This window comes from Phocoena sinus, chromosome 1, assembly GCF_008692025.1.
Source record: "Phocoena sinus isolate mPhoSin1 chromosome 1, mPhoSin1.pri, whole genome shotgun sequence".
NCBI classification, from domain to species: domain Eukaryota; kingdom Metazoa; phylum Chordata; class Mammalia; order Artiodactyla; family Phocoenidae; genus Phocoena; species Phocoena sinus.
This window is the reverse complement of record NC_045763.1, coordinates 99685919-99712136: the sequence shown is the minus strand read 5'-3', so window position 1 is coordinate 99712136 and position 26218 is coordinate 99685919. Positions and strand designations below refer to the sequence as shown.

The 26218-nt window shown below is 46.1% G+C and overlaps 1 protein-coding gene across 3 annotated transcripts in view; it reads left to right on the top strand.

Annotated features, from left to right (window-relative positions):
* Nucleotides 1-26218, top strand: part of KCND3 (potassium voltage-gated channel subfamily D member 3) — a 232020-nt gene that overhangs the window by 198462 nt on the left and 7340 nt on the right. For all 3 annotated transcript variants that reach the window (XM_032638995.1, XM_032638987.1, XM_032639006.1), the window contains one exon: nucleotides 16399-16561. In XM_032638995.1, the coding sequence (XP_032494886.1) occupies nucleotides 16399-16561 (163 nt within the window). The remainder of the gene's footprint in view (nucleotides 1-16398; nucleotides 16562-26218) is intronic.

The window sequence follows — 26218 nt, the reverse complement described above, 5'->3', positions numbered from 1 at the left end:
TAGCAAAGGACACAGCCCTGCCCTCAAGAAGCGAGAATGTAGTTGGCAACGGTAGCCTCACACAAATGAAACATTAAATAAGCAACAAGGGATTTTGCAGGGCTGGTTGTCGTACGTGAAAAATGAGCAGTGGTTTCAGACGACTCTGAAAATGAGGGGGTTGAAGTAGATGGTTCCTCTTTTAACTTAGTCGGTGCCCCCCTCTACCCTCAGCTTTTTATTCTGGAAAATTTCAAGAGTATACAAAAAGGGAGAGAGTGGTAACTGAAACTTCGTGCACCTACCTACCTGGCTTTATCTTTTTTCTCCTCACTCGCCCTTTTTTCCTGGAGTATTTTAAAGCACATTCCAGATATGTGTCATTTCACCCATAAATATTTCAGTATGCATGAAACAGATGGTTTTTAAGGTTTCTTCCATCACTGACCTGGTGTGAGTGTATGTGTGCTTGTGAATGTCAGAGGAGTTCTCTGATGGGATGAGGAGGAAGTGATACGTCTATTTGGGGTTTGGTGTATGTGGGTAATGCTATTTTACACACACACACACACACACAGACACACACACACACACACATCCAGCTGCCCTAAGGACCACCTCTAATCATTTCAAAACTATCTTTACTGATCCTAGCAGATCTCAGCCCAGAAAAGGCTGGCTGGAACAGCTTGGACATAAGGATCCAAAAGAGGTAGAGACTGAAAGAGAATCAGCTAAATGTCCATTTCTCCATAAAAATACGTAATGAACCCTACTACCTGGCAGGCAACGTGCTTACTAAACACTGACGAAGCGGAAGTGACCCAGGCAGGCAAAGCCCCTTCTGTCACCAGCTTACATGGGGGTGTGGGGTTTGGGGGCAGAGAGCAAATGGGCCGGTGTGTACTGTAGGAGAGCTGTTCTGGGGTGTCACACCTCAGAGGCCTCTCACAGAAGTGAGCGTAAGACACAGAGAGAGGCAAAGGCTCAGAGACCCAGAGATTAAAGATCGAGGCCAAAGGGGTCAGGCTCCAGGCAGGCTTCAGAGGCCAGGTGCCTGACGAGGGCCAGGTGAGGCAGAGTCCAGCCCGTGGCTCATTTCCACCTTCCAAAGCAAAAGAAACCCTGCAGGGGGATGATCAAGGCTCAGCGAATGCACCGAGCTGAACCAGACCAAACCCAGAAGCTCTGAGCCCAGGGCTGGCAGCAGGTAAGATGCAGAAGGATGCTTCTGGGTTTTCCATAGCTCAGCGGAAACTGAACTTGGCCTCGGGCCCTGGAGCAGGATTTCGAGTGCCTGAGATGAGGTTAGAGGTAGTAGTTAAGTGTCTTGGGGACCCAGGAATTTAGTCCTGGTACAGGCTCAAGGGGAAGCCTGCCTAAAGAATGACGACTGAATTTAGCCCACCACGCCTAAAAGTACCTTTGAACAGCCCACCGTGTATCCGCTATGGCAGAAGCGAACAGCCCACCGTGTATCCGCTATGGCAGAAGCGAACCGCCCACCGTGTGTCCGCTATGACAGAAGCGAACAGCCCACCGTGTGTCCGCTATGGCAGAAGCGAACAGCCCACCGTGTGTCCGCTATGGCAGAAGCGAACAGCCCACCGTGTGTCCGCTATGGCAGAAGCGAACAGCCCACCGTGTGTCCGCTATGGCAGAAGCGAACAGCCCACCGTGTATCCGCTATGGCAGAAGCGCTGCAGTAACACAGAAGTAAAACCCTATCTTCAAGACGGTGTGCCTACGATGTGCCCAGCACTGTGCCAGGCCTGCTGTCATGGAGTTTCCCATCAAATGAGTAGAAAGATGCGCAGTTCAGATAAGGCTTAATGGGAGAGAGAGAATGTCTTCTGGCCCTTAGAGGGTGGGGATGGGTGAGGAGGGGAAGGGAGAACACACAAGATGAGGGTGGGTGGCACTAGACAGTACAGGGTGGAGGGGAGGAGGGCCAGAAAAGACTTGGGAAGGCCAGTTGGAATAGACTGGATTTAGCCGATGGGCCGTGGAGGGCAGAGCGCTGTAATGAGTAGGGATGCCTGGTGACCGTATATAGGGTCAAGCGGCCAAATCACTCAGCACCTCAATCTGTCCTGGCCTGGGGCTAAGATTCCTCTCAGCATTGTGAGGTCCTTGCCTCTTGCCCACTCCTTCCACATGCCAGCCGGAGCTACAGGAGAAAGAATCAGAGGTGTGCTGGCAGAGACGAGACTGGACCTTCCGAGAAGGTCTGCACAACCACAGACACCCTGTGCACAAGAATTTGTCTGCTTTACCGCGAGCCCACCCCAGCTTCTGCGTCCTAGTGCCCCATCACCTCCGTGGACTTTGACCTCAATGCTCATGCCCTTTGGGAGTGCCATCTGGTGTCCGACCTGGCCACAACCCCACCTCCGCTGTGCACTTTGTGGCCCTTCCCCCTTCCTCCCAAGGTCAGACCGAATTTCTGCCATAAAGGTCCACCCTGGTGCCAACCAAAGCTTATAGTGCTAGGGCTCCCCTTTGTAGGGGAGACAGCTCATCCCTTCCTGAGAAACGCTTGCCAGCCCAGGGTGGCAGAAGGCCGAGAAGCCGCCCCGGGGAGAAGGGCTGTTTGATGGCCATGTGGAGAAAGAGAAGCAGATGGTGCAGGCCTGTGGGACAGGGTCTCTGAGGGAGCACCGTGGCTTGACGAGACGCATGTGCTACTCTTTCTTGTCAACCTCTGCTCCCAAGGGTGCAGAGGGGGTAAACAGCGACAAGTCTCTGGGGCGCTGGGACTGCAGAGAATGGATGGGCAAAGGCCTAATTTCCAGAAGAGCGTGCCCGTCAAGATTGGGGCTAATCGGACATGGAAACAACCTAAGTGCCCATCAGCGGATGAATGGATAAAGAAGATGTGGCACATATATACAATGGAATATTACTCAGCCATAAAAAGAAAGGAAAATGAGTTATTTGTAATGAGGTGAATAGACCTAGAGTCTGTCATACAGAGTGAAGTAAGTCAGAAAGAGAAAGACAAATACCGTATGCTAACACATATATATGGAATTTAAGAAAAAAATGTCATGAAGAACCTAGGGGTAAGACGGGAATAAAGACACAGACCTACTAGAGCATGGACTTGAGGATATGGGGAGGGGGAAGGGTAAGCTGTGACAAAGCGAGAGAGAGGCATGGACATATATACCCTACCAAACATGAAATAGATAGCTAGTGGGAAGCAGCCGCATAGCACAGGGAGATCAGCTCCGTGCTTTGTGACCACCTAGAGGGGTGGGATAGGGAGGGTGGGAGGGAGGGAGACGCAAGAGGGAAGAGATATGGGAACATATGTATATCCATAACTGATTCACTTTGTTATAAGGCCGAAACTAACACACCATTGTAAACCAATTATACTCCAATAAAGATGTAAAAATAGTAATAATAAAAATAAAGTGGGCTTCCCTGGTGGTGCAGTGGTTGGGAGTCTGCCTGCTGATGCAGGGGACACGGGTTCGTGCCCCGGTCCGGGAAGATCCCACGTGCCATGGAGTGGCTGGGCCCGTGGGCCATGGCCGCTGGGCCTGTGCGTCCGGAGCCTGTGCTCCGCAGCGGGAGAGGCCACAGCAGTGAGAGGCCCGCATACAGCAAAAAAATAAAAAAATAAAAAAAATAAAGTTACTGAAGAACAAAAAAAATAGATGGGGGCTAGTACTCTGACTGTGCCAAGGTGACGAGTCAGGGCACGGGCCCCCTCCAGGTCTGATGAGGCTCGTCCCCAGAGCTGGGTCCAGTCAGGGCAGGGTGGTCCCTCGACTTCTTCCTTCCAAAGGATAAATGTCCTTGCAGAACACACTCGGAGCAAGCCCACTCAGAGAGCAGGGAACCACTGACTGGGTATTTAGGAAATGCCACCAGAAATAACCAAATTCCGATTTTCATTTGACTATTTTCTCATTGACAGGAGACCAGTAGTGAATGTGATTACATCTCCTTCCCTGGTTTTCATACGAAGGTGGCTGGCACCATTCCTGTCTAGTTATAACACTGGTTTGCTGTCTGCTTATCCTCTATTTTCATCCATGTTAGTGTCTCTTTCCCGGGAGCTGTGTGAGCTAAAGGGATTGTGTCTTTACAGGAATCAACACCATGATGGGACTACAGCGACCACCTCTTTTGGTGACATGGCTGCTGCAGGCCGCTCCTTGGTCTTTACTGCCCTCCTACTAGTCATGATAGGAATAGACTCAGCTAGGAGGACTATTTGGACCCAGTGACATGAGGGTACTTAAGGATTAGGTAGAGGAGATGAGGTCTACTCCAGAAGCTGAACTCGTTAGGGATAACCAGTCTGTTTAAGGCATTATGTTCATAGTTAATTTTAGCAGTTCACTTTTTCAGTTCTAGAAGCTCCATTTGATTCTTTTTCATATCTGCTTGGTGGTTCCTGATACTGGTCTATTGTAGTTCATCTTTGTAATTCCATCCTTTATTTTGAAAAAAAAAAAAATTATTTCCATATGTAACTCTTCTGCATCTACCAATTCCAGTATCTGAAGTTCTTTAGTTGGGGCGGGGGGAGTCTAAATCTACTCTGTTTTTTTTCTGTTGACTCTCACTCATGGTTGCTTGCTTCCTTGTGATTTTTTTAAGCAAACTCACATTTACGTGATTTTAATCTGTAGGAATCCCGAAGGCCCCAGTTAAAGGTGTTTTCCTCCGGACAGGATTTAAATCGGGTTTGCCCATAAGCTAGGTAGTACTACCATCTTGGGAGCACTCCAGCCCAATGCTGGGCCTGGCTTCAGTGGAAAACTCTGAGAAAGTTCCTTTTTGCCATTGGGCCAAGGTTCAGTTTCCCAGTGACGGGTCCCAGGTCACCGGGCTGTCATTGGTACATGCCCTCAGAGCAACAGTGTCCCTTCCTCTGATTACTGCACCCTCCTCCCCGCTGTGATTTTCCCTTGTGGTTTGTTCCTTTTTAATAGGGGTAAATTACATTTCCCCTACTTCGAGTGAACTCAGCGATCCCTCAGAAAGTGTATTTGATTCAGGATTCAGATGTTTCGCAGCGGAAGGGCTCCCTGATGGTCTGATCTGCTGGGGTCAGCAGTTCCACAGCTAATCTGTTCATAGTTCACCCACTCATGCAGCAGATACCCTGAGTGCCTACCATGTGCCAGGCACATGTGCCTCCGCCCTCCCGGAGCCTGCAGTCTGGTCCCAGGAGTCAGTCCCGGAGGCCCCTACAGTCCGTGGAACACACACCAGAGTTGCTGCTTTCTCTTATTCACTCTGAGTGTTGAGTCCCTATTGTACACATCGCAACATGCCAGGCTCCGGGGATGCAGAGATAGAGAGCCCTGTGCTCAGATTACACTTTTGCCAATGGCAAAAACAGCCATTCCGAGAGGTATAGCAAGGCATAAAGGCGTAAGGGGTCTGATGGAGATGGAAAGACACAGGAATGAGTGAAACTTGAGAGCCTGAGGGAGGTGACATTTGAACAGCATCTGGAAAGATGGGTAGCTGTTGCCTGGGAAAGAGAGAGAGTTCCCAGGAGAGAGGAGGGCCTGGCTAAAGGCTTGAAGTCAAGGAGGAGTCTGATGCCTCCGGGAGCAGAGATAAGTTCAGTGTGCAGAGTGTAGACAGCAAGGGAGGGTGGGAGCTTGGCTGAGATGTACACAGGGTTTGCCCCATCCTCCAAGCCTGAATGCCCCCCGGGGTCCCTCCCTTCCCTTCACCCTCACACTGTGTCAGTTACCAAGTCCCCCAGGTTTTGCTTCCTAAATGATCTGTGTCTATCTCCTCCGTCCCATCCCCACTGCCATTGCCTTGGTTCCGGCATCATTATTTCCTGCCTGGACTGGTGCAGCGGCCTCTTAACTTGTTTCCCTTCATCCCCATCCAACCCATCCTCCACTCTGCTTCAGAGTGCTCTTTCAAAGATGAATATTTAATCATCTTACTTTAGGAGAAAGTTCAGATTCCTCAGATTAACCCAGGAGAAAGTTCATGTGACCACCTCTCCAACCTAACTTCTTCATCTTCCTCCAGCCAGTAATTCCTTACAATTCCAGTAATTCCTTATAGTAGGCAAGTTCTTCTGGTTTATGGTTCATGAAACTGGCCTGTGCCACTGCCTCTGGGAGGTCCTCTGACCACCCTCCAGCTTGATTTAGAGGTCCCTCCTTAGTGCTCACACAGGACCCTGTATACAACCTTCCTGTAGTGTAAGGACACTGAACCATCATCATGATTTGCTTGTCTATCTCCCCCATGAGATCATAAACTCCTTAAGGGCAAGGGACATGTCTATCTGGCTTCGTATCCCCAGCACCTAGCAGAGTGACAGACACAAGGCACACACCCAGCAGGGGTTTGATGAATCAATCGATCCAGAGAGATGGGATAGAAGCTGTGAGCCCATGCAGGTTGGTGTGTGTGGAGTACACACGATGGGCAGGGCATTCCTCCAGTGATCAGGCCGGCTCTCAACTGATTTATGACCTTAGGCTCTCAGTGTCCTCCTAGGTGCAGTGACTGGTCTGAGTCTGGCTGCTGCCACCGTTTTCTGGCTCTGACATTCTGTGCGTCTGAAGATCTGCGACCTCCGGAGAGAGGATGGTTGAGAGCAGTGGTCCTCAAAGTGTGGTCCCAGCTCACCAGCATCAGTGTCACTTAGGTACTTGGTTAGAATGCATATTCTCAGGTCTTCTCCAGACCTACACAATCAGAAGTCTGAGGTTGGGGCCTAGCAGTCTATGTTTTGACAAGCCTTCCACGCAATTCCGACGCACACTGAAGTCTGAGAAGCCTGGATTAGAAGAACAGCCTTGTCATCCAGCACAATTGCTATTGAGGTGGCAAAATAAGGAGGTTATCACCACAGACTCCCAGTGGCCAAGAGCCTGCATCTGTGACCGGCTGTGCCCCTGAGGGCAGACCAACCACAGCAAAGTCCTGGAGAGGTCACACATGCCCCTTGCCCAGGATTCTTTGCTGGCAGAACCCAGAACTCCTCCCTCAGCAGCTGAGAGCTTCCCAGCAGGGTGTCTGGGCTCATACCACTTTGAAAGTGTCTCCATTTTCTTGAAGCTGTTTTCTCCTGTGGACTAGCCAGATCCTCTGGCTCATCTCTCTCCTCCTGCAGTAGGGCATAGTAAGAAAGAGGGTACTCTTCAGTCAGACAAGCCCAATTCAGAATACTGGCTTGGACTGGCCGATGATCTGAGCATGTTAACTTCTCGGAACTTCGGTTTCCTCATCTCAAAAAGGGGGCTAATTATACCTCATAAGGTTGTTATGAAGGTTGAATGACACATATTGATGCTAAGTAAAAATAAACTATTACTGAATTGTCACTGTGATGGTTAATAAAGTCCCCTGCTCTGAGCCTCAGCTCTCCTCTCTGGGTCCAGCCCCCCAAGGTCTTCAGAGAAACCTCAAGGTTCCAAAATGCCAACCCATCCTTTGGGCTCCAGGCTTGCTGCTGGGGCTCACTTTGCAGGTGAGTCCAGGAGAGTGTCTAGCTGTAGGGTGGTGATCAGAGATGTGGTGGTTTTATTTCGGGGGAGCAGGGACATGCTGTAGGAAGGAAGAGTAATACGGGGCTTTCATTTCATTCCCCAAGTCCCCCTCCTCGAGAATCAGCAGCGCAGGGGCGTGCTTAGGCGGCTGCCCTCGATCCAGACACCTCTGAAGTACCCCCTTGCTCTTTAACCAGACTGCTGCCCACCATGTTGGCTCCTCGGGGACCATGGCTTTGGGCTGTCGTAACTAGTAGTGTGTGTAGGGGCTTTGAAATCTGAGAGGCTTGATGCACGTCCCGGGTCTGCAGCGGGCTAGCCCAGTTACTTAATTACTCTGTGCCTCAGTTTCCTCACCTGTAAAATGAAGGTAATCATTGCATCTATTGCTTAGGGTTGCTGGGAGGAACAAACGAGATCATGTATTTGCAGTATCTGACATGATTTAAGAGCTCAAAAAAAAAAAAAAAAAAGATTATAGCAGTGCTGCTTTGTAGGAGGGGATTTGGACATGAAAAGGGGCTGACCAGATGTTCCTCACGGGGTGAACTTATCAGCCAGGCTGGTGTCTTTTGTGTCCTCCGGGGTGGTCTACCATTGTCCTTTGCCCCCGGACAAGGAGGCAGCCCCAGGGTTCTGAGTACTGGAACCGCTGTGGTGCCTAGGCTGCCCTATCTCCCCTGCTCACCCTGACCCCAGCCACGAGGACAGCTTTCATCCACATCTGCGTCTCCAGCACCGGAGGCTCTAGAAGCAAAGGCGGAAGCCAAGTTCAGGGGCATCTCAGTGGAGAAGGTGGGGATAGAAGTGGGTGTAGCAGTGAGGTGGAGACCTCCTCCCTGCAGAAACTCATCGAGGACGTGCCTCCGTGTCAGAGCTCCCAGCAGCTGGACCCCGAATGGGCGGTGGCCGGGCCTCCAGTAAAGAATGCACTCCCCACCAGCTGGGCAGCCTTACCCCTACCTGAGAGGAAGACAGAATCAGACGGGGGAGCTTGGCTTGCACTTATCTCTCAGTCCCTGGAGGAGGGAATGAAGGTAGCAATTAATTGTACAAGGCCGGTGGTTTGTGCTTAAGTTCAGATAAAAAGCTTAATTATCCCTAAGCCCTAATACAAATTAATTAGCTTTCCATATTAGGAGGGTGAGCTTCCCTGCTCTTGCCATAGCCCAGACTTCACTGAGGGTCACCGAGGATGTGCTGGAAGAGAAGCAGGGAGCCCCTGAGCCCCACGCAGTCAGGAGCAGACAGCTGGCTCCACGCTGGCCCCAGTTAAGGGCTGCGTGTGAGTCCTAGGTCTGGGCTGAGCGTCACAGCTCCCCTATACATGGCATGTCACCTCCAGGAGAGGCTTTCTTGTACCTTACGTTTCTCCACCCTCAGAGCCAGGATGGGAGGTGGGGGAGGGGAGTCCTTATTTGCCTGAAACGAGGAAGACAGAAAGGAAATAAGGCTATGGCTTAAAAATTTTTTTTTCTAGGCCACGACATTTTCTGTGTTTTCTTTCCTCACCCCTTTCCTTCCTCAATATTCCACGGAGAAAATAGGCCAGAGAGGCCACGAGGACTTAGAGAATCACTGTCAGCTCCAACACTTCAGTATTCCTGCCCAGGTGGGCCCAGGAGGGGCCGTGGGACAAAGGGCACTGCCCATCACAGTCATTACAATCCTAACAGCTGCTGTCTAGTGAGCGTTTACCGTGTAACGGGAATTTAGTCTTTGCAAAAACATTACGAAAAGGTATGTTTTCTTCATGAACTCACACATTCGACCAACGTTTATTGAAGTGATTTAGCAAGGGAATGATGTGCTTGGATTTGCACTCTAAGACTATGGTCCTTTGTGAATTAAAGGGAAACAAAAGTGCAAGTGACGTGTCTGGTTAAGGGGCTTTTGCAGAAGTCCAGTCGAGGAACGACAGTGGTCTGGGCCTAGGATTTATTTAATAAACATTTATAATAAGTTCTTAATATGTGCCAGAATTGAGCCTTTGACAAATGGTAACTCATCTTATCCCTCACGACAGCTCTGTGATGTAGGTACTATTATTTTATCGGTCCCGGGAAACTGAGGACAAAGAAGTAACTTTTGCGCAAGAGTCACCCAGCTAACAAGTGGTAGAGCCGGGACTTGCCCCAGAGAGTCTGCTGCCCAGAGTGCACACTCTTACCCGCTATGCTGTACTGCTACCACTGAGTGGGCAGAGATGCTGAGAAGGGGGTGAGCGCCAGCTGACTCCTCTGAGCCCTGTCCCATGACCACCCACTCCTCTGGAGAAGCGGGATGTGAGGGACAGAGCAGGACAATGGAAACAGACTGACCTGGGTTTTAACCCATTCAGTTCCGCCTCTTACTACTTGAGGACCTTGAACAAGTGACTGTCCTCTCAGGACCGGCTCCTCAGCCCTACTTGACAGGGCTTTTGTGAGACCCAGTGATGCCAAAGTTCCTAGCACAGTCTCTAGTACACTGTTCCCTTTCATCCTTCCATTCTTCATCCCCTCTTCTTAGGCCAAACGATCCTGTCCCTTTGATCGTTTCCCCTATGAGAGGATTTCCAGACAATTCCCCCTCCCACCCTCCCTTCTCTGGATGTGACCCAGTTAATCATATCCTATACAATATGTAGTGCCCAGCACTCCACACAGCGGCCTAGAAGTGGTCTGCACCAAGAAGCACAGCCTGAACACCCACTCCCTTTTTCTGGGCTATGTCCTCCTATCAGTCCAGCCTAAGGCGGCATTAGGTCTTTAGCAGCTGCGTTACACCGGTGGCTATGTTAAACTTGATTCCCCCCAGTGATTTTTAACTTGAATGGCTTTTAAGCTGGTCTCTCTCATCAGCTATACAAGTCATTGATTATTTGAATCAAAATGCTGGTGTTGTCATTTATCTTTGTTAAAATTAATCTGGTTGATTTCACCCACGATTACAACATGTTAAAAATCCTTTTGACTTCAAAAGACATCAATTCATAGTAGTGCTGTCACTTAGAAATCTGAAGAGCTTGATTAAAAATAATCAGTCATAGCCTCAGCATCACCATCATCACCATCATCACCATCATTGTCATTGTCGTAGGGACCAAATGGAAGGAGGTTAAACAAAAGCAGTAATTTGTTAGTATGCAGAGTCAAAAGAAGGCTTGCACAACCAAGTCACAGGAAAGTCAAAAGTAAAGCTGCCCATCTGTAAGAATTAGGACAGGAACTCGAACCTCCATCAGATTTCCCTTTTCACCTCTCATCTCTTTCTACTGTCAGCCTGCTCCCTTTCTAACTACAATCTGGCTTTTCCCAGTGGCAGAAAGCATGGCTGCCAACAGCTCCAGAGCTTTATTAGTTGCAGTTTCCACTTCTGTGAAAGAGATTGGGACTTCCCTGGTGGTGCAATGGTTAAGAATCCACCTGCCAATACAGGCAACATGGGTTCGAGCCCTGGTCCGGGAAGATCTCACATGCCACGGAGCAACTAAGCCCGTGCACCACAACTTCTGAACCTGCACTCTAGAGCCCGGGAGCAACAACTACTGAGCTCGCGTGCCACAACTCCTGAAGCCCACACGCCTAGAGCCCGTGCTCTGCAACAAGAGAAGCTACTGCAATGAGAAGCCTGCGCACCGCAACGAAGAGTAGCCTCCGCTCGCCACAACTAGAGAAAGCCTGCGCCCAGCAACGAAGACCCAATGCAGCCAAAAAATAAATTAAATAAATTAATTAATTTTTAAAAAAGAAAGAAAGAAAGAAAGAGATTGATCTGATCTCAAGGGTAAAAATCCAGGGGAGGAGAAAATAATTGACCAACATCATTAGCCAACAGTGTAAATGCAAATCAAACCCACAATGAGAAATTCAAACTAGAGTTACCATATGATCCTGCAATTCCACTCCTGGGCATATATCTGGAGAAAATTCTAATTCAAAAAGATACATGCACCCCAGTCACTATTCACAATAGCCAAGACATGGAAGCAACCTAAATGTCCATTGACAGATGAGTGGGTAAAGAAGATGTGGTACATATATACAATGAGATATTACTCAGCCATAAAAATGAATGAAATAATGCCATTTGCAGCAACACAGATGGACCTAGAAATTATCATATTAAGTGAAGTAAGACAGACAAAGACAAATATCATATGATGTCACTTATATGTAGAATCTAAAAAAAATGATACAAAAGAACTTATTAACAAAACAGAAAGAGACTCACAGACATAGAAAACGAACTTATGATTACCAAAGGGGATAGTGGAGGTGGGAGGGAGAGAGACAATTTAGGGATTTGGGATTAGATCCATGCTACTATATATAAAATAGATAAAAAACAAGGACCTACTATATAGCACAGGGAACTATATTCAATATCTTGTAATAACCTTTAAGGGAAAAGAATCTGAAAAATAATATACATATTAAATATCATATATATTATATATATAACTGAATCACTTTGCTGTACACCTGAAATTCACACAACATTCTAAATTAACTATATTTCAGTTTTTAAAAACATGTTAAAAAAACCAACACAGGGCTTCCCTGGTGGCGCAGTGGTTGAGAGTCCGCCTGCCGATGCAGGGGACACGGGTTCGTGCCCCAGTCCGGGAGGATTCCACATGCCACGGAGCGGCTGGGCCCGTGAGCCATGGCTGCTGAGCTTGCGCGTCCGGAGCCTGTGCTCCGCAACGGGAGAGGCCGCAAGAGTGAGAGGCCCACGTGCCGCAAAAACAAAAAAATAAAACAAAAAAAAAAACACAATGAGATACCATGTCACACCCACTAGGACAGCTAGGATCAAAAGACAGATGGTAACAAGTGTTGGTGAAGATATGGAGAAATTGGAACCCTAATTTATAGCCAGTGGGATTGTAAAGCGACACAGCCACTTTAGAAAACAGTTCACCAGTTCCTCAAACTGGTAAACATAGAGTTACCACACGAGTCCCAGAGAAATGAAAACATATATCCCCACCAAAATTTGTACACAAATTTTCATAGCAGAGTTTATTCATAATAGCCAAAAAGTAGAAACAATCCAAATGTCTCTCAACTGATGAAGGAGTAAACAAAATGTGGTCTATCCATACGATGAGATATTAGTCAGCCATAAGAAAGGAATGAAGTACTGATACATGCTACAACATGGGCGAACCTTGAACCCTTAGCACATTATGCTAAGTGAAAGAAGTCAGGCGCAAGGGGCCACATACTGTATGATTCCATTTATATTAAATGTCCAAAAGAAGGAAATCCATAGAGACAGAAAGTAGATTAGTGGTTGCCTAGGGCTGAAGGGTGAGGTGTACCATGGTCACTGACTGCTAGGTTTCTACTGGGGGTGATGACAATGCTCTAAGTCAGACTCCAGTGATGGTAAAACAACTTTGTAAATACACTCAAAACCATGGAATTTTACGCTTTAAGTGGATGAATTTTATGGTATTTAAATTGTATCTCCATAAAGTTGTTTAAAATGAATCCAGGAAAGAACTCATTGACCCAGCTTGAGTCAGACGCCTATTCTGAATTTACTACCTGTGGCCAGTGGGAGTAGAGACATCGGGGAAGGCTTGTAAGAATACGGCAGCTCCTCTGAGACCCAGCGCCTCTGGACAGAGTTTATGTTGTAATGGGGAGGGGAGGGGTTCAGTTCCTAGGAGGGTGTAGGTTATTAGCAGACAAAACAATCGATGCCTACCACACTGGCTATTTTTATAGAGAATTTACATTTACCCAGATACAGCATCAAGTGGTGCTTCTGAATGATCTCATTAATTATCACAACAACCTTGTAAGTTAGGTTTGTAAAACCCATTTATATTGGTAGAGGCTCAGGTTACATAACTTCCCTAAGGACTCTTAACTATTTAGTAAGTAACGTTGGGCTCGGGTTCAACCCAGAGCTGATTCCTCTCTCAATCATTAGGCCACACTGCCTCCTTCTGGCCTTACATGAGTTGTTAAAAAAATTCTGGAATGCACCACTGGAGACCTAACTTTAGATCCCTTCTTTATTTCGTTTGCTCATTTACTCTTTCATTGAAGGAGACCCTTCTAACATGAAAACCAGGAACTTCCTTTGCTGTCCTGGGACCATTTCTGTTTATCTTTGAGAAGGGCCGGAAGACTCGAGATGGCTGTTCAGCCCCTGCCAGCCACACTGCAGTCCCCTCCACATTCCTCCAGCTTGTCCAGGGTACAGAGAACGGGGGCAAGCACACACCTTGCTGCAACGATGATGCAGTAGGTCTGTAGCGGTCTCCTGATCCACCAGCCAGTTAACCCTCCCCAAACAGGAAATAAGGGTCATCTGGCAAGATGTGTTTAATGAACCAGTGCAGCTTATTTTCCAAGTGTTCTCACGCTGTCCGCTTAACAATCCACTCTCAAATTCTGCCCGCAACTGGATGGCAGAATTGATGGAGGCCAAGCCTGCTGGTCTGTGGTTCCTCAGACCTCCTTTCCTTTTCTTTAAATATATTGATACAGTAGTTTTCCATCTCTAGTCTCCTGGTATTTCTCTGCTGCATCATGATTTCTCAGCCATCATGGGAAGTGGTTCTATAACGCCATCTGCACATTCCCCCTGTCTCCTGGCGTAGGATCCAGGTGGGCCTGTGATGGGAATCCAGTGAAGACAGCTGGCCACTCACCTGCTCTCCCCTCCCCTACCTTAAGCTCTGGATCTTTGTTTTTCCACATTTGTCCTGGCCTCCCCAAGATAAAGCATGCTCTTCTCGGTGGAGAAGGCAGAGAGCGCATGGGAGTTGCGTTGTTCAGCTTTCTCTCTGTCATCTGTTTCCAGCAGACCATCTGCCTAGCAGAAGGCACAGCTTTCCTTCCAGTGGATGAAACAACATTCCTGTTGTCCTTAGCATTTTTCACCACCTCAGTCACTGAAATTGTAGCCTTCCTGACGCTATTCTTACATACTCCCGCCACACTTTGTTTTCACCCATGGTCACGTACCCGATGTCCACCTTTCGATCATGTCATCTGAAAACCCCAGCTAACATGATTCACTTCCAGGGCAGCCCCCTTTTCTTCATCACTGGGATGATTTGAACTTGGAATAATCAGCTTCTCGGCAACAGAGACCGTGGTTCGCAGCCTGTCTAGGTAAAAGTAATAGTATTTATTGTTTGTATACGTCTCAATAGGATTATGACCTAGGTTACTCTTATTATCTTCATTTTCGAGACAAAGAAACTGAAGCCTAAAGGTCACAGTTATTTTAGGGTGGAGCTGGGTGAGTCTTGAACCCATATTGTCCAACTTCGGAAGCCGAATTCTCGACCACTTCACCGGAAGCCACTCCTGAGCATCATGGCAGAGAAGGCAAACCTAGCATCAAAGTTCCCAGAAGGAGCTCTCGCAGGCCTTACTGTCAGTGGCGTGACTGAGACGGCTTGAGCCAGAACAAAGGGCCTGGACACAAGGAGAAGGAAGATGGTCCTCAGAACGGGAGCCAACTTCACAGGGTGTTGAGAGGCTTAAAGGAGATCATTCATCCACTCGCCAAGTATGTGTCAATCACTGCACATCCTCCACAAAGCCCTTAGTGTTAGGAGGTGAGGACTTCATAGTTCTGAAATGGCTCCCCCATTCCTTTCCACAGCCTCTCTGGACCCCAGGACACCTGGGCCCCTCAGGACAAGTGACTTGGAACCTGACAATTTCAGTAGCAACAATTCCTGGTCACCCTAAGCCAGTTTCTGCTCCAGACACCCAGAGGGCACAGAGGCGGGGGAGGTGGTGTTTCTGGCTTTGGCCAAAGGAGTCATCACAGCTTTTCTTAACTTGGCCTTTAAATTATCTCAATAAAGAAGAGGCTAAACGCGCTTAACCGCTGTGGAGTGTATCTTATTGATTAGAGGAGAGAGGCTCTGGCCTGCTTGCCTGGGGCTGAGCAGGAACCAGGGCAGGCTGGCCCCAGGGGGCGGCTGCCAAGGTGTGAAGTTTCTCTGAGCTCTGAGAGTAGCCGGTACTGTCCCAAAGTGGCTTCACGGCTTAAGGGGCTGCGATTTGGAGCTCAGGGTCCCCTCTAAGACAGCATGGCTAGTAGAAAAGAGATGAGAGTAAGAGGAGTGTGTTTTACTCCCAGGCGTACCCAAACATGGACAACCCACTTCATGCCTCTGAGCCTCGTTTCCTGCATCTGTACAGTGGGGATCGGGGTTCCAAGCTCACAGGGTTCATGGAGCTTATGTGAGGCAAATGTGTAAAAGTGTTTTGGAAATTATAAACCTCCACATGAATAGAAGGCGGTTTATTATTCATTGTCTTGTTATCAAAAATGAAATTGTGTTCTTCTTCTGCTTCAAAATCATCCACGGCTCCTCTTTGCACTTGGATGAAACCCACGCTCCTCGTCGTGGCCCACTAGACCATGCACGGTCTGGCCCCCCACCTGCCGCCTCAGTTTCCTCTTGTAGAACCCGCCACCCGCCCTGTGCGCCAGCCCCGCTAGCCCTTTCACTGTTCCTAGAACAGGCCGAGCCCCTTCCTACCTCAGGGCCTCGTTCCTTTCTGTTCCTGCTACCTGGCACACTCTTCCCCAAGGCTGTTGCCTGGCAGGATTCTTTACCTTCAGACCTTAGCTTAAATGTTACCTCCTCAGAGAGGCCTTTCATGACCACACTACCCCAACCTGGCACAGCACCCATCTCTGTTCTCTTCATAGAAATAGCCAGAAGTCACAATGTTTTTATATATTCACTTTACCGTCTTCCCCTGGTACTCCGTGAACATAAGGATCTTGTCTATTTTGTTCACTCCCTGGTCCTATCACAGTACCTGGCACACAGTAGGCACTCTAAACAATTGTTGAGTGAAGGAGTGAATGATTGACAGGGAAGCCTGACTTGTTTCCCAAATGGCCCTTCTTCCTTACACCCATTTCTCTTTCTGTCTCTCAGATATGGAGACATGGTGCCCAAGACGATCGCAGGGAAGATCTTCGGCTCCATCTGTTCCCTGAGCGGTGTCCTCGTCATTGCCCTGCCGGTCCCTGTGATCGTTTCCAACTTCAGCCGGATTTACCACCAGAATCAGAGAGCTGATAAACGCAGGGCACAAAAGGTAAGCCTCAGACCCGGGAAGGGGGCAGGCAGCACCAGGGAGGGTGCTCTTGGCCTTGTGCTGTTGTCACAAGGAGCTCCTGGGAGAATCACTGCGCAGATGGCCTCTGGCTTTGGAAGGTGAAGCAGCGCCAAGTGCCTTCCTACCTACCAGTAACCTGCATTCCAGCCCCAGACAGTTGCACAAGACAGCAAACCCTCAATTATCCACAAGCTGCTGTTCTCCCTTTCGGAAGATATTCTGTGCAGTTTCCTTGGGACCTGGCTCCTCTTCCAAGATCTCAGCCATCAACTCTGGGTAGTGCCCGGACTCTTCCCTTTCCCATCCAAGAGCTTACTGGGGAACATAATTGCTTTTCAGTACTCTGTAATAGCCTATACAAAACAAAGTGACAAAAATAAATTTGCTAAAAAGAAAAATGAATACTCTGAAAGGAGAACATTCTGAGGCCATTGAGTTCAGGGACAAATGGCACAGCGGGCTTTAGTCACCTCATGATATCATAGGATAAGGCACGGAACTGCAGTTGACGGTCAGGAGATTAACCATGGGTCCTGGAAAAGTTTTCAGTGATGTCCAGTGAACACGGCTTAGGAAGGCAGGGCAGGATGAGTGCCCTCTCACCACAGGACGATGAAAGATATCTGAAGGCTTTGGTGCCAAGACAGAAGCCTCCTTTCATGACTGGCCGCCACCTTCTACCCAAAATACCTCACCCTCTCAGCCAAATGTCATTTCTCTGCATTTTTAGGGCATCTGGCTGGTGAAGGTTCTTGGACCCAGGGGGCAGCTTTTAATTTTACTCCTTTTTTTTTTTTTAATGTATTCAGCTTTTTTTTTTAATTTTTGAATTTTATTTTATTTATTTTTTTATACAGTAGGTTCTTATTAGTCATCAATTTTATATACATCAGTGTATACATGTAAATCCCAATCTCCCAATTCATCCCACCACCACACACCATCCGCCCAGCCACTTTCCCCGCTTGGTGTTCATACGTTTGCTCTCTACATCTGTGTCTCAATTTCTGCCCTGCAAACTGGTTCATCTGTACCATTTTTCTAGGTTCCACATATATGCTTTAATATAAGATATTTGTTTTTCTCTTTCTGACTTACTTCACTCTGTATGACAGTCTCTAGATCCATCCACATCTCAACAAATGACCCAATTTCGTTCCTTTTTATGGCTGAGTAATATTCCATTGTATATATGTACCACATCTTCTTTATCCATTCGTCTGTCCATGGGCATTTAGGTTGCTTCCATGACCTGGCTATTGTAAATAGAGCTGCAATGAACATTGGGGTGCATGTGTCTTTTTGAATTCTGCTTTTCTCTGGGTATATGCCCAGTAGTGGGATTGCTGGATCATATGATAATTTTATTTTTAGTTTTTTAAGGAACCTCCATACTGTTCTCCATAGTGGCTGTATCAATTTACATTCCCACAAACAGTGCAAGATGGTTCCCTTTTCTCCACACCCTCTCCAGCATTTGTTCTTTGTAGATTTTCTGATTCTAACTGGTGTGAAGTGATACCTCATTGTAATATTGATTTGCATTTCTCTAATAATTAGTGATGTTGAGCAGCTTTTCATGTGCTTCCTGGCCATCTGTATGTCTTCTTTGGAGAAATGTCTATTTAGGTCTTCTGCCCATTTTTGGATTGGGTTGTTTGTTTTATTAATATTGAGCTGCATGAGCTGTATATATTTTGGAGATTAATCCTTTGTCCATTGATTTGTTTGCAAATATTTTCTCCCATTCTGAGGGTTGTCTTTTTGTCTTGTTAATGGTTTCATTTGCTGTGCAAAAGCTTTTAAGTTTCATTAGGTCCCATTTGTTTATTTTTGGTTTTATTTCCATTACTCTAAGAGGTGGATAAAAAAATCTTGCTGTGATTTATGTCAAAGAGTGTTCTTCCTATGTTTTCCTCTAAGAGTTTTATAGTGTACGGTCTTACATGTAGGTCTCTAATCCATTTTGAGTTTATTTTTGTGTATGGTGTTAGGGAGTGTTCTAATATCATTCTTTTACATGTAGCTGTCCAGTTTTCCCAGCACCACTTATTGAAGAGACTGTCTTTTCTCCATTGTATATCCTGCCTCCTTTGTCATAGATTAGTTGACCATAGGTGCACGGGTTTATCTCTGGACTTTCTATCTTGTTCCATTGATCTATGTTTCTGTTTTTGTGCCAGTACCATATTGTCTTGATTACTGTAGCTTTGTAGTATAGTCTGAAGTCAGGGAGTCTGATTCCTCCAGCTCCGTTTTTTTCCCTCAAGACTGCTTTGGCTATTCAGGGTCTCTTGTGTCTCCACACAAATTTTAAGATTTTTTGTTCTAGTTCCATGAAAAATGCCATTGGTAGTTTGATAAGGATTGCATTGAATCTGTAGAATGCTTTGGGTAGTATAGTCATTTTCACAGTATTGATTCTTCCATCCGAGAACATGGTATATCTCTACATCTGTTGGTATTATCTTTAATTTCTTTCATCACTGTCTTATAGTTTTCTGCATACAGGACTTTTGTCTCCCTAGGCAGGTTTATTCCTAGGTATTTTACTCTTTTTGTTGCAATGGTAAATGGGAGTGTTTCCTTAATTTCTCTCTCAGATTTTTCATCATTAGTTTATAGGGATGCAAGAGACTTCTGTGCATTAATTTTGTAACCTGCAACTTTACCAAATTCATTGATTAGCACTAGTAGTTTTCTGGTGGCATCTTTAGTATTCTCTATGTATAGTATCATGTCATCTGCAAAGAGTGACAGTTTTACTTCTTATCCAATTTGTATTCCTTTTATTTCTTTTTCTTGTCTGATTGCTGTGGCTAGGACTTCCAAAACTATGCTGAATAATAGTAGTGAGAGTGTATATCCTTGTCTTGCTCCTGATCTTAGAGGAAATGCTTTCAGTTTTTCACCATTGAGAATGATGTTTGCTGTGGGTTTGTCATATATGGCCTTTAGTATGTAAAAGTAGGTTCCCTCTCTGCCCACTTTCTGGAGAGTTTTTATCATAAATGGGTGTTGAATTTTGTCAAAAGCTTTTTTGCATCCATTGAGATGATCATATGGTTTTTATTCTTCAGTTTGTTAATTTGGTATATCACATTGGTTGTTGCATATATTGAAGAATCCTTGCATCCCTGGGATAAATCCCACTTGATCATGGTGTATGATCCTTTTAATGTGTTGTTGGATTCTGTTTGCTAGTATTTTGTTGAGGATTTTTGCATCTATATTCATCAGTGATATTGGTCTGTAATTTTTTCTTTTTTGTAATATCTTTGTCTGGTTTTGGTATCAGGGTGATGGTGGCCTCATAGAATGAGTGTGGGAGTGCTCCTTCCTCTGCAATTTTTTGGAAGAGTTTGAGAAGGATGGTTGTTAGCTCTTCTCTGAATGTTTGATAGAATTCATCAGTGAAGCCATCTGGTCCTGGAATTTTGTTTGTTGGGAGATTTTTTTTTTTTTTGCAGTACACGGACCTCTCACTGTTGTGGCCTCTCCCGTTGTGGAGCACAGGCTCCGGACGCACAGGCTCAGCATCCATGGCTCATGGGCCCAGCCACTCCATGGCACGTGGGATCTTCCCGGACCGGGGCACGAACCCGTGTCCCCTGCATCGGCAGGCGGACTCTCGACCACTGCGCCACCAGGGAAGCCCTTTTTGAAGATTTTTAATCACAGTTTCAATTTCATTACTTGTGATTAGTCTGTTCATATTTTCTATTTCTTCCTGGTTCAGTCTTGGAAGGTTATACCTTTCTAAGAATTTGGCCATTTCTTCCAGGTTGTCCATTTTATTGGCATAGAGTTGCTTGTAATAGTCTCTTAGGATGCTTTGTATTTGTGTGGTGTCTGTTGTAACTTCTCCGTTTTCATTTCTAATTTTATGGATTTGAGTCCTCTCCCTCTTTTCCTTGATGAGTCTGGCTAATGGTTTATCAATTTTTTTTATCTTCTCAAAGAACCAGCTTTTAGTTTTATTGATCTTTGCTATTGTTTTCTTTGTTTCTATTTCATTTATTTCTGCTCTGATCTTTATGATTTCTTTCCTTCTGCTAACTTTGGGTTTTGTTCTTCTTTCTCTACTTCCTTCAGGTGTAAGGTTAGATTGTTTATTTGAGATTTTTCTTATTTCTTGAGGTAGTCTTCTATAGCTATAAACTTCCATCTTAGAACTGCTTTTGCTGCATCCCATAAGTTTTGGATCGTCATGTTTTCATCGTCATTTGTCTCTAGGTATTTTTTGATTTCTTCAGTGATGTCTTGGTTATTTACTAAGGTATTGTTTAGCCTCCATGGGTTTGTGTTTTTTACGGTTTTTTCCCTGTAATTGATTTCTAATCTCCTAGTGTTGTGGTCAGAAAAGAGGCTTGATATGATTTCAATTTTCTTAAATTTACTGAGGCTTGATTTGTGACCCAAGATGTGATCTATCCTGGAGAATGTTCCACACACACTTGAGAAGAAAGTGTAATCTGCTTTTTTGGGATGGAATGTCCTATAAATATCAGTTAAATCTCTGTGGTCTATTGTGTCATTTAAATCTTGTGTTTCCTTATTTATTGTCATTTTGGATGATCTGTCCATTGGTATAAGTGAGGTGTTAAAGTCCTCCACTATTATTTTGTTACTGTCGATTTCCTCTTTTATAGCTGTTAGCAGTTGCCTTATGTATTGAGGTGCTCCTATGTTGGCTGCATATATGATTATAATTGTTATAGATTCTTCTTGGATTGATCCCTTAATCATTATGTAGTGTCCTTCCTTGTCGCTTGTAACATTCTTTATTTTAAAGTTTATTTTATCTGATATGGGTATTGCTAATCCAGCTTTCTTTTGATTTCCATTTGCATGGAATATCTTTTTACATCCCCTCACTTTCAGTCTGTATGTGTCCCTAGGTCTGAAGTGGGTCTCTTGTAGACAGCATATATATGGGTCTTGTTTTTGTATCCATTCAACGAGCCTGTGTCTTTTGGTTGGAGCATTTAATCCATTCACGTTTAAGGTAATTATTGATATGTATGTTCCTATGACCATTTTCTTAATTGTTTTGGGTTTGTTTTTGTAGTCCTTTTCTTTCCTTGTGTTTCCCACTTAGAGAAGTTCCTCTAGCATTTGTTTGGAGCTGGTTTGGGTGCTGGTTTGGTGGTGCTAAATTCTTTTAGCTTTTGCTTGTCTGTAAAGCTTTTGTTTTCTCCATCAAATCTGAATGAGATCCTTGCCGGGTAGAGTAATCTTGGTTGTAGGTTCTTCTCTTTCATCACTTTAAGTATATCATGCCACTCCCTTCTGGCTTGTAGAGTTTCTGCTGAGAAATCAGCTGTGAACCTCATGGGCGTTCCCTTGTATGTTATTTGTCATTTTTCCCTTGCTGCTTTCAATAATTTTTCTTTGTCTTTAATTTTTGTCAATTTGATTACTATCTCTCTTGGCATGTTTCTCCTTGGGTTTATCCTGCCTGGGACTCTCTGCACTTCCTGGACTTAGGTGGCTATTTCCTTTCCCATGTTAGGGAAGTTTTCAACTATAATCTCTTCAAATATTTTCTCAGGTCCTTTCTCTCTCTCTTCTCCTTCTGGGACCTCTATAAAGCAAGTGTTGTTGCATTTAATGTTGTCCCAGAGGTCTCTTAGGCTGTCTTCATTTCTTTTCATTCTTTTTTCTTTATTCTGTTCCGTGGCAGTGAATTCCACCATTCTGTCTTCCAGGTCACTTATCTGTTCTTCCGCTTCAGTTATTCTGCTATTGATTCCTTCTAGGGTATTTTTCATTTCAGTTATTGTGTTGTTCATCTCTGTTTGTTTGTTCTTTAATTCTTCTAGGTCTTTGTTAAACCTTTCTTGCATCTTCTCCATCTTTGCCTCCATTCCTTTTCCGAGGTCCTGGATCATCTTCACTATCATTATTGTGAATTCTTTTTCTGGAAGCTTGCCTATCTCCACTCCATTTAGTTGTTTTTCTGGGGTTTTATCTTGTTCCTTCATCCGGTACATAGCCCTCTGCCTTTTCATCTTGTCTATCTTTCTGTGAATGTGGTTTTTGTTCCGCAGGCTGCAGGATTGTAGCTCTTCTTGCTTCTGCTGTCTGCCCTCTGGTGGATGAGGCTATCTAAGAGGCCTGTTCAAGTTTCCTGATGGGAGGGACTGGAGGTGGGTAGAGATGACTGTTGCTCTGGTGGGCAGAGCTCAGTAAAACTTTAATCTGCTTGACTGCTGAAGTGTGGGTCTGCATTCCTTCCCTGTTCGTTGTTTGGCCTGAGGCAACCCAACACTGGAGGCTACCTGGGCTCTTTGATGGGGCTAATGGCGGACTCTGGGAGGGCTCACGCCAAGGAGTACTTCCCAGAACTTCTGCTGCCAGTTTCCTTGTCCCCACAGTGAGTCACAGCCACCCCCTGCCTCTGCAGGAGACCTTCTAACACTAGCTGGTAGGTCTGGTTCAGTCTCCCCTGGGATCACTGTTGCTTCTCCTGGGTCCCGATACGCACACTACTTTGTGTGTGCCCTCCAAGAGTGGAGTCTCTGTTTCCCCCAGTCCTGTTGAAGTCCTGCAATCAAATCCCACTAGCCTTCGAAGTCTGATTCTCTAGGAATTCCTCCTTCCGTTGCTGGACCCCCAGGTTGGGAAGCCTGACATTGGGCTCAGAACCTTCACTCCAGTGGGTGAACTTCTGTGTTATAAGTGTTCTCCAGTCTGTGAGTCACCCACCCAGCAGTTATGGGATTTGATTTTACTGTGATTGCACCCCTCCTACCATCTCATTGTGGCTTCTCCTTTGTCTTTGGATGTGGGGTATCTTTTTTGGTGAGTTCCAGTGTCCTCCTGTTGATGACTGTCCAGCAGCTAGTTGTGATTCTGGTGTTCTCGCAAGAGGGAGTGAGAGCATGTCCTTCTACTCCGCCATCTTGGTTCAGGGCCCTGCCATCCTTTCTCTTCTGTTCTGGGCTGAAATACTCCCCCTTCAGCAGCATCTCAACCTCCATGGGGTACGATCAAAGCCTTTCTGGGTACAGTGGACAGGGGGACCTGAAAGAATCACTTATGGAGGCCTGAAACATTATGTCCTTATTTTATTCTTTCTTTTATTCATTCATTCCACACACATTTACTGAACCAACTATGTGCCAGGCCCTATGCATTGCAGCTGGGTTCCTTCCTCACGGCATGATCCTCTCTCCTGACCTTCCATTCACAGGGATAACTCCCAAGTGGCAGGGCTTCCGTGACATATCAGAGGAATCCAGGATTTCAGAACAAATCTGTATATGCTGACTGAAACAAAGTCTCAAAGTTCATGAAAGTTAGCTCTGAAATGTATAATAATTTACATGTAAAAATACTTAATAATATAATATATATCACATAGTTATATAATAAATCCAGTTGGTCCCCACTTCCAGCATCTCCCCTTTTGTGTGCCTTTGTCACCTCCTTGCCCTGCTGTCTCCCTCCGCCTGTGTGGAAATATATTTTGACTTATCTTGACCTGGGTTTTTAATGTTGTCAGCCTGCCTTGGATTGATCTGCTGTCCTCTCCATCCCCTCCAGAACCATTTCCTACCTCTTCACCCAAGGTCAGTTTTCCCCACCCCCATCCCCTGCTAGCCAGCTCAGAAATAGAAGTCTTATCTCTTTCCCTGTTCAAGTCAGCTGGCAAATGTGAACAATATATAAATTCATTATGCTGTCCTAAAGAAAAGGGCAGAAAGAGACTGGGATCGTCTTTCCAAATCAAGGAGCCTAAAGCCCTGAAGGGTCAAGGGTCCTATAGCAACCTCAACATCCCCCTCCCCCAACCCCCCAGCACTGGGCAAAGGCTGACACAGGGTTTGTTTCGGTTTTGGGGTTTTTTTTAACATCTCTATTGGAGTATAATTGCTTTACAATGGTGTGTTAGTTTCTGCTGTATAACAAAGTGAATCAGCTATCCGTATACATATATCCCCATATCCCTTCCCTCTTGAGTCTCCCTCCCTCCCACCCTCCCTATCCCACCCCTCTAAGTGGTCACAAACCACCGAGCTGATCTCCCTGTGCTATGCGGCTGCTTCCCACTAGCTATCTATTTTACATTTGGCAGTATATATATGTCCATGCCACTCTCTCACTTCATCCCAGCTTACCCTTCCCCCTCCCCGTGTCCTCAAGTCCATTCTCTACGTCTGCATCTTTATTCCTGTCAGATTCCATATATATGTGTTAGCATACGGTATTTGTTTTTCTCTTTCTGACTTACTTCACTCTGGAGAGGGTGTGGAGGAAAGGGAACCCTCTTGCACTGTGGGTGGGAATGTAAATTGATACAGCCACTATGGAGAACAGTACTGAGGTTCCTTAAAAAACTAAAAGTAGAACTACCATATGACCCAGCAATCCCACTACTGGGCATATACCCGGAGAAAACCACCAAAATGTTCATTGCAGCTCTATTTACAATAGCCATGACATGACACAGGGTTTTTGTAGAGCAGTGGGGATCCAAGGTATCCTCAGCTCACACACTAGCCCACAACAGCCCCACTCAAACTGTGCTTCAGCCACTCCTGTGCTCCCTTCCCCTCCGGGCTCACACCCTTACCTACTTCTTAGAGCATCGCATCTGCTGTCGTTTTGCCCCTGCAAAGAATATGACAGGGACCATTTCTCTGCAGAACTTTACAAAGCTCATCCTGTGTGATTAAGATCCAGAAGGAATCAGCTTAGGCTTCTTCCTCCCTCTAGCCCCTGAGGATGAGACTCCCTCCCTTCTTCCTCCTTTCCCACCCTTCTCCCTCTCCCTCTTTGCTCTTCCTTGAAATCAGAGTAAATATTTGCAGTGTTTTCACCTCCTCTTGATACTGTCTCTCCTCACAGTAGGCTCAGTTCTGCCTCTTTTCACCTTAGGCTTCCTGTGAGAGGAAAAGAAAAAGAACACAAGAATACTGCCTGCTTCCTGCACTGGGTGTGTCACAGCGAGGCAAGGAAGGCAGGTTGGGGAACTTAGTGGGGAATGGAGAGATAGGACAGGAAGGGGGTTAGGGGTGCTGATGACAGTTCTCAGCCCAGATCACATACTCAGGAGCTGTGAAGGTAAGCTCCAGCCCATGTGCCTCAGGTGGAGAGGAAAGGCTCCAAAAGTTGTCATCCTTTCCCATCGTGACTGATTGGCTTGGGGTTATTACTGAAATAATTCCACGACTCTTTGCTGCAGAGACTGGGTTTTCTAAGCCAAGTGAACTGGAGATCAAGTAAGGAGGTCTAGCAGTGGACAGAGAGGGGCAGTAGGCAACCTTTGGAGATTGGCTTTTTTCATTTCATGTAATTCCTGGAGATTCATCTAAGTCATGTGTGTCAATAGTCCATTCCTTTTCCTTGCTGAGCAGTATTCCCTGGTATGGATGCATCCCAGTTATGGTTAACAGTTTGCCTGTTGAGGGACATCGGGTTATTATAAATAAAGTTGCTGTTAACAGCCATGTGCAGGTTTTTGTGTGAACATAAGTTTTCATTTCTCTGGGATAAATGCCTAAGAGTGCAGTTGCCCATGTTCTCTTTTGGCTTTTCCATTTCTCTCTCTTTTTCCTTCTTCTGCCTCTCCCAGGGCAGAGATGTCAATACTCATGGTCCAAGGGCACCTGCCAGCCAGATAGCTAG